Source organism: Numida meleagris, chromosome 14 (assembly GCF_002078875.1).
Source record: "Numida meleagris isolate 19003 breed g44 Domestic line chromosome 14, NumMel1.0, whole genome shotgun sequence".
NCBI classification, from domain to species: Eukaryota; Metazoa; Chordata; class Aves; order Galliformes; family Numididae; genus Numida; species Numida meleagris.
The window spans coordinates 6,803,274-6,815,807 of record NC_034422.1 but is presented as its reverse complement, the minus strand read 5'-3'; the positions used below and the strand labels follow the sequence as shown (position 1 = coordinate 6,815,807).

General features: G+C 57.9%; 3 protein-coding genes across 5 annotated transcripts; 2 read left to right on the top strand and 1 right to left on the bottom strand.

Moving 5' to 3' along the window:
* Positions 412 to 2,605, top strand: SELPLG (selectin P ligand). Its single transcript, XM_021412426.1, has 2 exons — positions 412 to 918; positions 1,406 to 2,605. The coding sequence occupies exon 2, from the start codon at positions 1,411 to 1,413 to the stop codon at positions 2,491 to 2,493; it is 1,083 nt and encodes a 360-aa protein (XP_021268101.1). The 5' UTR covers positions 412 to 918; positions 1,406 to 1,410; the 3' UTR covers positions 2,494 to 2,605.
* On the top strand, positions 2,751 to 8,113 carry TMEM119 (transmembrane protein 119). 2 transcript variants are annotated; one of them, XM_021412424.1, is made up of 2 exons: positions 2,751 to 5,545; positions 6,670 to 8,113. In XM_021412424.1, the coding sequence occupies exons 1-2, from the start codon at positions 4,845 to 4,847 to the stop codon at positions 7,391 to 7,393; spliced, it is 1,425 nt and encodes a 474-aa protein (XP_021268099.1). In that variant the 5' UTR covers positions 2,751 to 4,844; the 3' UTR covers positions 7,394 to 8,113. The 2 variants fall into 2 exon arrangements, with proteins under 2 accessions (XP_021268099.1, XP_021268100.1); XM_021412425.1 differs by having other exon boundaries at positions 2,751 to 5,550.
* Positions 9,531 to 12,426, bottom strand: ISCU (iron-sulfur cluster assembly enzyme). Of its 2 annotated transcripts, none has more exons than XM_021412530.1 (5): positions 12,312 to 12,426; positions 12,128 to 12,241; positions 11,814 to 11,924; positions 11,313 to 11,391; positions 9,531 to 11,069 (listed from the first exon to the last, which is right to left on the bottom strand). In XM_021412530.1, exons 1-5 carry the CDS (start codon positions 12,390 to 12,392, stop codon positions 11,065 to 11,067), a joined length of 390 nt encoding a protein of 129 aa, XP_021268205.1. In that variant the 5' UTR covers positions 12,393 to 12,426; the 3' UTR covers positions 9,531 to 11,064. The 2 variants fall into 2 exon arrangements, with proteins under 2 accessions (XP_021268205.1, XP_021268204.1); XM_021412529.1 differs by having other exon boundaries at positions 9,531 to 11,074; positions 12,312 to 12,425.

Genomic DNA, 12,534 nt, shown 5'->3' with positions numbered 1-12,534 from the left:
CCAAGGGTGTCAGACAGTGGCTGAGCCACCCGTCCTCTGGGACGCTGCGTTCTGCCCAGCCTGGCCCCAAGGGGTGGTGGTTCCCCTGCTGAGAGGGCAAGATGGGGATGCTCTCTGCAGGAGATGTTCCCTTGCAGCCCGTGCGTGCCCTGGGCCTGTCCCCGTGATGCTCTGCCTCTGCCCCATGGGTTCCCCAGAAGCGCTGGGGAGGATGCAGCTGAACGCTGCACCTTGTGCTTGGACAGAGGGCTGCGGTGGGGTTGTTTATGGATGCAGGGTGTGCGCTGCGGATGTGCTCTTGCAGCACCCTTCCTGCGGGTGCAGCTCCTGCGCGCTGCTGTGCCTGTGCTTGCGGTCAGGGCGGGTTCCTCCCCAGCGTCCCTGTGCTCCGTGAGCCTGAATGCTGCACTGGGTGGGTGCCAGGAGAAGTGTCTGGGCGCAGGGGCTCTGCAAATGCATTGAGCCAAGCCCCTGCCCTCCTCCTCCTTTCCACACCGGGGTACCCTGTGTCCTCCCATGGGGTCACCTCTCAGGGGTCCATACCCACACTGTGCCATGGGTGCTGCCGGCTTTAGGACCGCCTTTCCCATCACTTCTGCTTTTGGGGCAGCAGAAGTCCCAGCGTGCAGGCTCGGAGGAGCAGGGCAGTGAAGTGCTCCCGGGACCACCACCCTGGTAGAGGAGCAGGAGGCCGCTTTCTGGGGTGCACGCAGCCCCTGGGCCCTCAGTGGCAGCCGGTGACAGCGTCACGTCCTCCCCTTGCAGGGCTCCAAAACCGCAGCCACATTTCCTGCCCGCCCCAGTGGGGAGCTGCAGGCGGAGCGCAGCCCACGACGCCCCTGGGGTTGGGACTGGGGCCCTCAGTGGTGACGGCCACCGGAGCTGCAGCTCGGGGTTGCGTGACGTCCCCCGGCACAGGTGAGCCTCAAAACCCATGGGGATGGAGCAGGGTGCCAAGGGGATGCTTGGAGTCCGCTGGGGCTGCCACCCTCTGCCCCATGCTGCTCACTGGGGTGTGAGGAGGGCGGATGTGGGGCAGTTTTGGGGCTGGGCGTGGGGCCACAGGGGCCCTTGTTGGCTTCTGTCTGGGGCTTCCGACAGCCGTTTGGGGACTGCTGAGTGCTGGGTGGGTTTGGGATGGCTTTACCCCTGCTCCGAGTGGATGCCTCTGGCTTTATGTTGGCAGCATGGAGGGGGAGGAAGGCACTGGGGGTTGTCAGTCTGCAGCCCGCACTATCCCCGTGCTTTCATTTCCACCTGGGCAGCCCCCCTGCACCCACTCTTCTCGCAGCGGCCGTCTCTACCACGGCTCGTTTCCCATTTCCAGCCCCTCCACTTCCCTTTGCAGACTCTCTTTGCTCGGGTGGAGGGGCCTCATTTCACCTTTCCCCCGTGTCCTCCCCAGGTCCCATGGCACTGGGCTGCGCTGTGCTGCTGGCACTGCTGCTCAGCACCCTGCAGGACTGCAGGGCCCGGCCCACGGAGCAGGGCCTGCAGTGGGTTTGGGGGGCAGCAGAGCAAGCCCCGGCCGAGCCCCCGCTGCCCTCCCGCAGGAGAAGGGCTGACACTGGACCCCACAGCACCGCCGTGACACCCATTGGCAGCGAGACTACATCCCCTGGGCATGACATGCTGATGGGCATGGAGCCAGGCAATGCCACCAGGCAGCCCAAGGCCTTGGTGGTCACCACAGCGAATCCATTGGATGGTTCCCCTGAGCCTCACAAGCTGCTGGGCGCAGAGCTGGACAATGCCACCAGCCAGGCCTTGGTGCTGACCACAGACGGTTCCTTGAATGAGACCAATTCCCCCCAGCCCCTCGTGCTCTTGGGCACAGAGCCACCACCAAAGCCAGGCAACACTCCCAGGCAAGGCAAGGCCTTGCCGGTCACCACAGCAAATCCTTTGAATGAGACCAACACCCCTGAACCCATTTCACTGCTGGGCACAGAGCTGCCACCACGGGTGGGCAACAGCACCAGCCAGGCCAAAGCCTTGGTGGTCACCACAACGGATCCTCCGTATGAGACCGACTCTCCTGAGCTAGTGCCCGGCACAGCACCCCAAAGTGGCAGCACCGTCGTGCCCAGCCAGCTCATGGAATCCACCTCATGGGAGGTGAACACAACACCTTTGTCCACGGAACGATGGCGGACCACAGCGCCGGGCCCCTCTGATGACCTGTGGGACAACAGCTCGCTGATTAACAAATGCCTGCTGGCCATCCTGCTGCTGGCGCTGGTGGCCGGGCTCTTCATGGTGTGCACGGCAGTGCTGGGCACCCTGCTTTGGCGGCGGGTGAGGACGGCGCGTCAGCAGCTCAGCCCCACCGAGATGGTTTGCATCTCCTCCCTGCTGCCCGACAGCGAGCGCGCTGCCACCAATGGTCCCCGGCTTGGCGTCCCCCTGCGTCACAAGCTGCTGGTCGATGCTGGTTCTGAAGCTGATGGTGACAACCTGACGCTCAGCAGCTTTCTGCCAGATCATTCCTGAAGCATCATGGGGATGGAACAGCGTGGGGCCCACCCCTTGTGCCACCAATGTCCCCGCTGGAATCATACAGAAGAGACTCATCCGCCCCATTAAAACGGCTCTGCTACACAGATGCGGCGATCTCTTGGTGCCTACCCACATCCCCATCCTGAAATTTCGCTTCTCCATCCCCCTCCTCCCCTGGCAGCAGCAGAAATGAAACCCTCCCAGGGTACAGAGCCACATGGACATGCTGACCCCGGGGTTCCCAAGCTCATGTTGGGAGTGGAAAGGGCGGTGGTGCTGCAGTGGGTGTGTTTGTGGCTTAACGTGTTCCTGCCTGTGGTCACATGCAGTGGGGCAAGAGGATGGCACTGGGGCTGGTGGAGTGCTGCTGGCCTGGGACCCACCTCCAGGTGGTGTCCATGGGCTCTTGGCCTTGTGTCCAGGGGGAGAAGGGGACTCTGGGACCGTGCTGGTCCCACCGTGACCCAGTGGGGATGTGTTGGCCACCCCTAGCATCACCAACCCAACCTCTTCTCTGTGCCCAGCCCTGGAGGAGCCACGCGAGGGAGCAGAAGTGGCTTACATCCCTGCCCTTCCATGGGGCTGCGTCCCCATGTCACCATCCTGGTCGTACATGGGCACATCCTTGCATCTCCATCCACGTGCCATTTGGGCACAGCATCCCCACCCCTGCTCTTCCAGGCTCAGCATCCCCATCATCATGTCCCCATCTCTGTCCCAGCTCAGCATCCTGCTCCCTCCATCCCCAGCCCTGTCTCACCACACTCCTTGACCCTGTCCCCATGTCCCCATCACCCGACTCACACCACTGTTTGCAGCTCGCATTTGGGCAGCAGAGCCCCCCCCAAGTACTGTGCCCCGATGCATCCGTGCCTCGAAAGCAGAGGGGTGGCCATCCTGCTCCCGCCCTGGCCCCCGTGTGTTTACATTCACGCTCTGCTCTGAATATTTTCCACCTCGCTCAATGTAAATGTTTACGGTGAGGCTGCAGAGCCGGTGCAGCGGGGGCGGCGTGGTGGGGCCACCCCACAGCTGCTCTTCCAGGATGATGGCCTCCATCCATCTGCCATCAAAGGGACATGGTGCCACGCTCCTTGCTGGAGACACCGTGTAGGATGGGATGTCCCCATGCCTCGAGCCACTACCGTGCAGGGCAGTGCCCAGGTTGGCTCCCAGGGCAAATCCGTGCTTGGGGATTGGTGCTGTGCATGGCTGCTGCACACAGTGCTGTGCGTGGTGCTGTGCTGTGCAGTCTGCTATGTGGCTCGCTGCTGTGCTGCCCACAAGGCCACGCACGCCGTGGTGCAGTCCTGCAGGATGAGGTTCTCCCCCCAGCTATTTTGCTGCCACAGCAAAGAGCAAACCCAACGGAGCAAATTACAAGCAGAGCAAGGCCGAAATTTCCCAAATTGCTGGTTGGGCTCGGGACTGTGCCGAGCCGAGCCCTGTGGGCCCCCACCTTTCATCTGCCCCAAATTACACAGCACAGCCCGGGCGGGGCTGCTCTACCCAGTCCCCAAAAACAGCATCGTAATGGTGGGTGGGTGCTGGCAGCAGGGCCACCCCAAATTGTGCTGTTTTCAGCCGGGGAGGGTGGCTCGGTGCTCCCCAGTGCTGCTTTGCCCCAAATCCCATCATGGCCCCATGATCCTAGAAACGAGGAATGGGGACACATGGAATGCAGTGAGGCCCTGGCTCCATCCCAGCCTCTCCGCTCCCTTTTAGGATTTTCAGATAATTTAAGGTCGGGAAAAGCAGCAGCTGCGAGCAGCCGGCGGGCTGCAGGCAGACAGACCACTGCATTATTTCTGGGAGCGAGGGGATGACGCCGGGTGAAACCTGAACCATGTCGGGGATGGAAACGGGGAGAGGGACAGGAGCGGGGACACCCACCATCGTCCCCCAGCCCGCTGTCCCAGTGCGGCGGCTTCTTAGGGGGATTCTGGCAGGGTCCCCAGGGAGGCGGGATGCAAATAGCAAGGGGATGAGGTCACTGCTTGAGTTACTTCAGCTGCAACGGAGGGGATGGGGGGCTGAGCAGGGTGGGATGGGGTGATGCCCCCGTTCTGGAGCTGTTTCTGCACCTCAGTGCCACACTATGAGCCCCCAAAAGTGTCAGGGAACCAAGACAGAAACCTTCCCCATCTCTGTCCCTATCTTGGTCCCCATCCCCGTCCCTACCCCTATGGATCTCAGGGTGACACCTCCCCCTACCCCAGGGACATAGCTCTGCATGTGGGGCATTGCCATGGGAGGCTGGGGGGCTGTGAGAGTCTGGCCCCCAGGGAAAGGCCAGAGCTGAAAGGGGGTGGCAGAAGGGACAACTTTGGTGTGCATGGTGGCACATGGGTTGGATGGGGCGGATAAGATGGGTGGATGAATGGGATGGGCAGATGGATGGGACAGATGGGATGAATGGGATGGAAAGGACGGATAGGACTGATGGGATGGATGGTATGAACCGGGCGGATGGGGTGGATGGGATGGATGGGGCAGGTGGGCAGAGCCCCGTGTGCGGTTCTGGTCCCTTTTGTCCCAGGGTAGATGCATCACCGCGCTTCACAGGACTGTGTGCCCTGTGCCCACATCATGGCAAGGCTTGGGTTTACAGGGACAGGATCCAGCCCCAGGTTGGGCTGCAGCCAAAGGGAACTGTGTGGGGGCAAATCTTACATTTCGGGGCTGCACGTAGCCCTGAAGGAATCACGCTGTTACCTTCATCCCTTACAATAACCTCCCCCTGGCACCCCCCTTTCCCTACTTACACCCTCCCTCACCGAGCAGCCCCCAGCCCCCAGTCCAGGGCCGCCCCTCTGGGAGGGGGCCATGGTGGGCTGGGGGCCGCCTGTCTTTCACCAGCCTCCCCCTGCTCCCTCCCCAACACGGCCCTAATGAGAACAAGCTGGTCCGCTGCGCTCACAGCCAGTGAGCTCAGGGCTGCGGCGGGTGGAGGAGGAGGAGGAATAGAAGGAGGAGGAGGAGGAGGGAGCAGGACTAGGGCTCAGTGCAGACAGGCAGAGAAACGCTGGACAGACACGCAGTGCTGGTGAGGTGAGCCCCCTGAACTCCGAGTCTGCTGCATGGGGTCTGCTCTCCCCGAAGCTCCCGCTTTCTAATGCTTTGTGCTCTCTTTTCTGCTCAGTCTCCAACTTTTGGGTGGCTCGATGGCTTTCGGGGTGCAGGATGGGGCCGCAGCTGTCTGTATGCTTTGGAGGATGCTATGTCTGCACAGCACCAAAATCTCCAAATTCTCGAGCTGCAGAAAGTAGAGATGGGTTTGCACTGGTGTGGAAGCCAGGAAAGGGGCCACATGGTGGGGATGGGGACAGTGGGATGGCGATGGGCACCCATTTGGGTTTCATGTGCTGACTCTGCAGCTGCCAGCTCCTTTTGCAAACGGAGTCACCTTCCTGAGACATGGGAGCGCACCCCGGTCCTGAAACTGCGTCCCCCAAACTCCCAGCAGGGATTACAGGGCCGCCTCCCACCCCGTGCACGCGCTGCTTTAATGCAAACCAGATTTCTGCAGATGGAGAGAGCTGGAGCGCCAAGATCTCCGGCTGGAGGCTGGGAGTGGGGGAGAAAACCCAAAGCTGGTTGGGATTTGGGGTTGTAAGGATGGGAGATAGGTCTGGGGGGGATGTGCTGTGTCCGGTACCGGTTGAGCTCCTGCCAGTCTATTTATAGCCAAGCTCAGGCTGGGAACCGTTGGGAGCACTTCACGCCGGGACAAGCGTTGGGAAATGCGGCGGCTCCGTCTGTGTCAGAGTTTCCACTGGAAACCTCAATTTTCAGGAATTTTCAAACCAGACGCAGGCAGCCTGCAGCCAGCTCTTGGCGCTCGCCCTGGTCACCTTGTCGTGCACGCAGCGTCCCCACGACTTGAGCAATTGCGTTGGGCTGCTTTCCATCTGTTTTCACAGCGCCTCGTTGCAAAACAAACACAAACTTTGCTTATCCTCACCACCACTGCAGCGAGCAAACCAAAGCCATTTTTTGCTTTTCTTCAAGAATTTTGGCTGTGTATGGCTTGGGGTCAACGCACTGCTTGGGTTGGGGTCAACGCAATGCTTGGGTTGGGGTCAACGTGATGTGGTCTTTGCTTGGGGCAGGGTTTGGGTTTTTCCCCCACCAAGCCCTAACGTTTTGCTGTCCCCCTGCTCTCTGCAGGGCAATGGCGGTGCGGCTGCCTGCGTGCCTTCTGCTGCTGTTGGTGTTTCTGGCTGCCCCAGTGCAATTGGCAGCCCCACGGCATGTGGCCGTGTTCCCCGAGCCCGGTGGTGGCAGTGGGGATGGAGAGGAGGCCTCTGCTGTGCCTCCTGCCCAACCTGTGACGCCGGTGAGTGGCCCCACAGTGGGGGACGCAGTGGGGACGGCCATCACCAACAGCTCGGCGCCGGGCAATGTCTTGGATGGGTTGGTGGATTTCTTCAAGGAGTACATGCTGCTGGTGGTCGTGGTGGGCTCGTTGGCCTTCGTCTTGCTCTTCATCATCTGCGCTGCCGTCATTGTGAGGCAGAAGCACAAGGCCTCGGCCTACTACCCATCCTCCTTCCCCAAAAAGAAGTACGTGGACCAACGGGACAAGACCGGAGGGCCCCGGTCCTTCAGCGAGGTGCCTGAGAAGGCTCCGGACCCCGACGCTGAGGAGCCCCTGGACTGTGGCCGCCAGCTGCAGGCTGACATCTTGGCCGCGGCCCAGAGCCTCAAATCTCCCACTAAAGCGCCATTGGCCAACGGGGCTGGCACCCATGGAGAGCACAAGAAGGGGGAGGAAGAAGGCAGCGAGAACCCTGTTGAGCCCCCTCCCCAGAATCAAGATGCTGAAGGAGTGGGGCCGGAGGCAACAAGCGCAGAGGGCAAGGAGGCCCAAGATGGCTCTCCCAGCACCTAGTGCCAACCATGGACTCTGAGCTGAGATCCTGGCGGCCCTGCTCACCGCCCACCTGAACGTGGAGGCTCGAGGAAGCCCCGATGAAGCCCCACTCCCCCTCCTTCACACCCCCCTGACCCTATGCGGCCGTGGGAGGCCACTTCTGAGCCACTGTTGTGGTGCTCGGTGCAGCCAAACCCATCGCTTGTGCTCTCCCCATGGGCGCTTCCCCTGGAACCCCTCAAAAAATGAAGAGAAAAGCCCGGGCTGGGTCTCCCCGCCGTCCTTGCACACCTTTCTCGCAGATGTTATTTTTGCTCATTATCGTATCCTGGCCCCCACGCAGGCAACGGGGCATGGAGGAACCATGACCCCATGACTTCATGACCTGCTGGTAGTTCTGACCTTCTGTGGTGGCCTGGAGATATTGCAGCCCCCTTGGATTGGGGAGGGGGATGCGCTGCTCCCATCCCACTCCTCCAATGCCCCTCCCCCCCGCAGTGCCTGGCGGAGATTTGAGGCATTTTGGACGTGTTTTGGTGAGAAAAAGAAGGGAAAATCTTAGCCAACCATAGCAAGAGGGAAGAGGATGCAGTGACAATGCCCCCATCCTTTTGTTTGTATGCCCTGAATGTCACAGACCCCTCGGAAAGCACAGTGAACGGAGCTCAGAGAGGAGCTAGAGTTTTGCCTTATTTTCTTAACCCCCTTTGCTATGAATAAAGACAGTTACTACGCACATTTCTTCCTCTCATGTGTGTTTCTGGAGCTGTCAGGGTTGGCAAGCCGTGGGCTCAGTGCCATCCTTCCCTGGCCATGCCTGGGGACATCAGGATGGGCAAGGGAGGCTCTGCACTGCAGCAGGCAGCAAAATATTTTGTTTAGAAAATAATAACGGGATCCATCCCAGAGTTATGCCCCCTACAGCTGCGTGCTCGCTGCTGGTGACACCCTCAGAGCCAGGGGACGCAGTTATCGCTTGCACAATCTGCATGAAATTCTCAGAAACCGTTATCTAGCGTCGCACAGCAGCGCGAGGAGGGAGGGCACGGCGCTGCCTAGCCAGGGTGCCCAGCTCCGGCCTGAGATCCCTTTTGGGAAGATACACACAGGCTTGTTTCCTGATCTTACACTGGCTTGCTTTGAGAACTCAGCCACATGCTTTGTCCTGCAGCAGGGTGTCCTGATGGAAGGCAGGAGTCTGCTGTACTTGGAATGCAGCATATCCCTGTATCATGTATGGGAACCTTTAGGTCATGGCCTGAACCAGTGATTGAGCACCTGGTGAAGGGGTGTAGCCAGCCCTGGGAGCACAGGTGGAGGCAATTCACATGTGTGACCCTGGGTCCACCCCCTCCCTAACCTCATTTAAGGGCTGGCAGCCACAAGGGAAGCATCTCTACTTCGAGATGGCCTCCTTTGCCATGTTTGGTGAGCCCTGATCCTTGGAAAGGGGTAAGCAATTCCTTCTTTGTTACTGGATTGTGACTGCTACCTTTCTTGGGTTTAAAGCAACTATTATCTGCCGCCACCTATCCTTACATCTCACATCCCTGGGTCTTTATATCACAGCATCCCCACATCCTTCTACCACTGTAACCTCGAGTATCCTTGTTACTCCAGCTGATGGCACTTTGCAGGAAAACCAAAGGATCCCCCAAACAGGGGTGTGACAGCAGCTTGCTGAGCCTCACTTCTCAGCCACTCTGTGTGGCAGTGGAGAGGTCAGCAGAGCCCCACCAGATCCCTGCCCCAACCACAGGGCAAGTGGGAATGCAGCCATCCAGATGCCTTCCCAGCACAGAGTGAGCGCAGGCTTTTATCTCCCTCCTGCTCTTTGCCTAAGGGGTTCTTGTGAGCACAATGAGCCCATTCTGCCCCAAAGTGCACGTGGGTGGCTGAAGTTTCCCTGATTTTTTTCACTGGTAAACCACGCAGCTGCTCCCAGGGAACGATGCACATTCCTTGTTACAGGAGGGACGAGGCTGAGGGCTGGAGTCCAGCATGCAGCTCAGTGGTGCATGGTGCAGTGGGCACAGGGTGGTGCTGAGCTGAGGAACCATGAAAGCAGTCTTGTGACAACCACAAACCACAGCAGCAAGAACACATGTCCTGCTTGGCAGATTAGGGCACTGAAAAAATAATTACGTTGCAGACAGAAACCAGAATGAGCCATTTATTTTTTTTCAAACGCATTGTTTTTAATGCAGCTGTGAAACATCCCAGGTATGAAAACTAGAAAGGAAGACAGGGTGGGGTGTGGATGTTTAAAATCTGTAAGAGCAGGCAAAGCTTTCGAGTGTATTTTCTTTTGATTTGAAAATCTGTGGCAATACTCCCCTGGAAAATAGCCATCGCCATGAGGCCCAGGAGAGCACAGCGGCCTGAAGAACAGAGGGTAAGCCATGCTGTGCGGCCATAAAACGTTTATGTTTTGAAATGATGCTGTGCCCCACGCTCCCAGGGAGCCAGCTCATGTGCTGGGTGTGCAAATCCTCCACTTGGTGAGCACTACCCCTGCTCAGAGGGGTTACCCTCCTCCTCTCAGAGGAGGTGTCTGCCAGGCCGTGTTTTTGAGTCTCCTTTCTCAGCTGAAGAGAATCCAGCCCTAAAACTACAGCAGACAACAGAGGCTGTCAGAAATCGCATCCAAAACCAGCTTTTGCAGCAGGTAAGGATCCCCTTCTGCCCATGGTTAAGTAATAAGAACACTGGCTGCTAGCTCTGCTTGGGGGAGGGGAGAGTTCAGAAGGCACCCCCAGAGGGCACAGACCAACCCCTGCTCTTCCACGTTGATTCCCCTCAGCATCACATCCCAGTTAAGCTATTTGCATCCTGGGTTTGAATCCTCAGCGTGTGTTTAATCTCTTTTAACAGAGTATTTGGCAAATCCAAGGGTTGAGCACTTTTAAAAGATGCTCCAACGTTAACTCTTGCCCTATTGGAGGACACAAACAAGCCTTGCTAATGCTGCTGGGTCTGTGCTTCCTGGCACCCAATCGCAGCTGCTGCTATTTGCTCATCTCCCACAGTCACACAGGCAGTGCCCTCTAGTGCCCGGTGAAGCATCTCAGCTCCTCCCAGAGAGCAGCGTGACGCAGATAGACAGCATGTGAGAGGTCACAGATTGTGAAACAAAACTCCAACACAGCTGCAGACAAACCACCCGAAATTTATATACTGCTTTGACTCACAAAGTGACCTGCAGATCTTACATCAACATTAAGACCAAGGCAATGTTTCCCACTAAACTCCCTAAAACATTAGGCAAAACTATAGATTTCCAGGAAAAAGAAGTGCAGCCCTTCCAATGCTGGAACAGCAGGATTCTCTCTTGTGAGAAGCTACTGGGGTTCCCTGCAGTGGAGCAGTCCTCCATTCTAATATTTCAAAACCAGTCCCAATAGGACACAGGCTGCTGAAATACCCACGTTCCAGTCATTTAAGCACTACCAGAGTGGCTGTACACACATGAACAGTGACACGTTGTGCGTTGAGTTGTGCGTATCTTACAGCTTCTTGAGTAGTGCGCAGGATTCTATTAATAGCTAGAATAATTGCACTGCAAATTTAACTGGAATGAGGACAACCTCAACAGTCCGTTTAGGAATTAGTTAGCTTTCTGCTCTGACTCTCCTTTCTTTGGATCCTGCTTTAACTTGTAGTCAGCCAAGGCAGCCTTGATTGCATCCTCAGCCAGCACTAGGAGAAAAAAAAAAAAAAAGCACAAAACAATGCTCTTTTACAAGCACTTCAAGAACAGTGACAAGTCATCTAGAACAAAGGATGCAGTACAAGCAGGAGCAGCCAGCAATACCCACCACTACGGGTCAGCCTTAGCTGCTAAGTGTGCAGAAACTTTATTTGGAGAACATACAGAAGCATCTGCATTCTCAAGTAAAAACTTGTTTGACCTCTTTCAGTTTGATTCTTTACTTACTAGAGCAGTGCAGTTTGACTGGAGGAAGGCAGAGTTCTTTTGCAATATCTGTGTTCTTGATTTTCAATGCTTCATCAACCTGAAACATACAGGTAGGGTGCAGTCATCAGACACTTTGCATACACACATGCGTACAATGCACACACACTACAAAGGCATTTGCTACAGGTGTGCTTCAAAGCTCTGAAACCAACCAAACTGATGCTTTGAGAAGGCAGTAAAGGATGCTGACAGTGTGCTAGCCTGAGGAAAGCCTCTCGACAACACCCATTTTATTCTGCTCCTGCCAAGCAACAAATCTGCAACCTACTGTAGGGAACCTGCTTAAGCAGGGGGGGTTGGACAAGATGACCCCCAGAGGTCCTTTCCAACCCCCACAATTCTGTGAAATGTAAGGAACATCTCGGAGCAAGCAGTGGTTGTTAATGAACCAAAGCACACTGCTGTCACTGACTAAGTGCCGCTGCAGGGACTGTTCTAGATCTGTTTACAAGCCCTTACCGTCTTCCCTTTCACCCACTCCGTTGCCAGCGAGCTGGAGGCGATGGCCGAGCCGCAGCCAAAAGTTTTGAAGCGAGCATCAACGATGCGGCCGTTCTCATCCACTTCCACCTGTGGGAACGTCAAGAGGAGTGCTCAGCTCTGCGAGACACAGGAGCCACCCACACAGGACATGGGATAAGACAGCGATTTTAGGCCTAGGGGGGGAGCTTTACAGCCCAAGGGGGTGTGACAGGGGAAAGCTATGTCACAGCCGAAGGAAAGGAAACAGCTGAGAATCGGGGTCTTGCAGCCGGACCCCGGGCTCCCCTCACCTGCAGCTTCATGACGTCGCCGCAGGCCGGGGCGCCCACCAGGCCCGTGCCCACGTTCTTAGCGTTGCGATCGAGAGAGCCCACGTTGCGCGGGTTCTCGTAGTGATCCACCACCTGCGAGAAGAACGCATTCGCTAACAGTTCCCAACGGCCGCTCCCCGCAGCCCTCCCCGCCGTCCCTCACCTTCTTGTGGTAGCCCACCCCCGCCGCCGCCCCCCGCCCGGGCCGCAGCAGCGCCGCCCCCGCCGCCCTCAGCGCCGCCATCTTGCGTCTACCCGCCCCTAGCAGCGGTGCGCACCACCAGCCCTACCGAAGGACCCCTGGCAGCCAAGGCCCTGAGGTGTCCACAGCGCCGCCTGAGCCGCAGCCGAGACTACAAGGGGCAGCGCGCGGAGCTGCTCGGCTC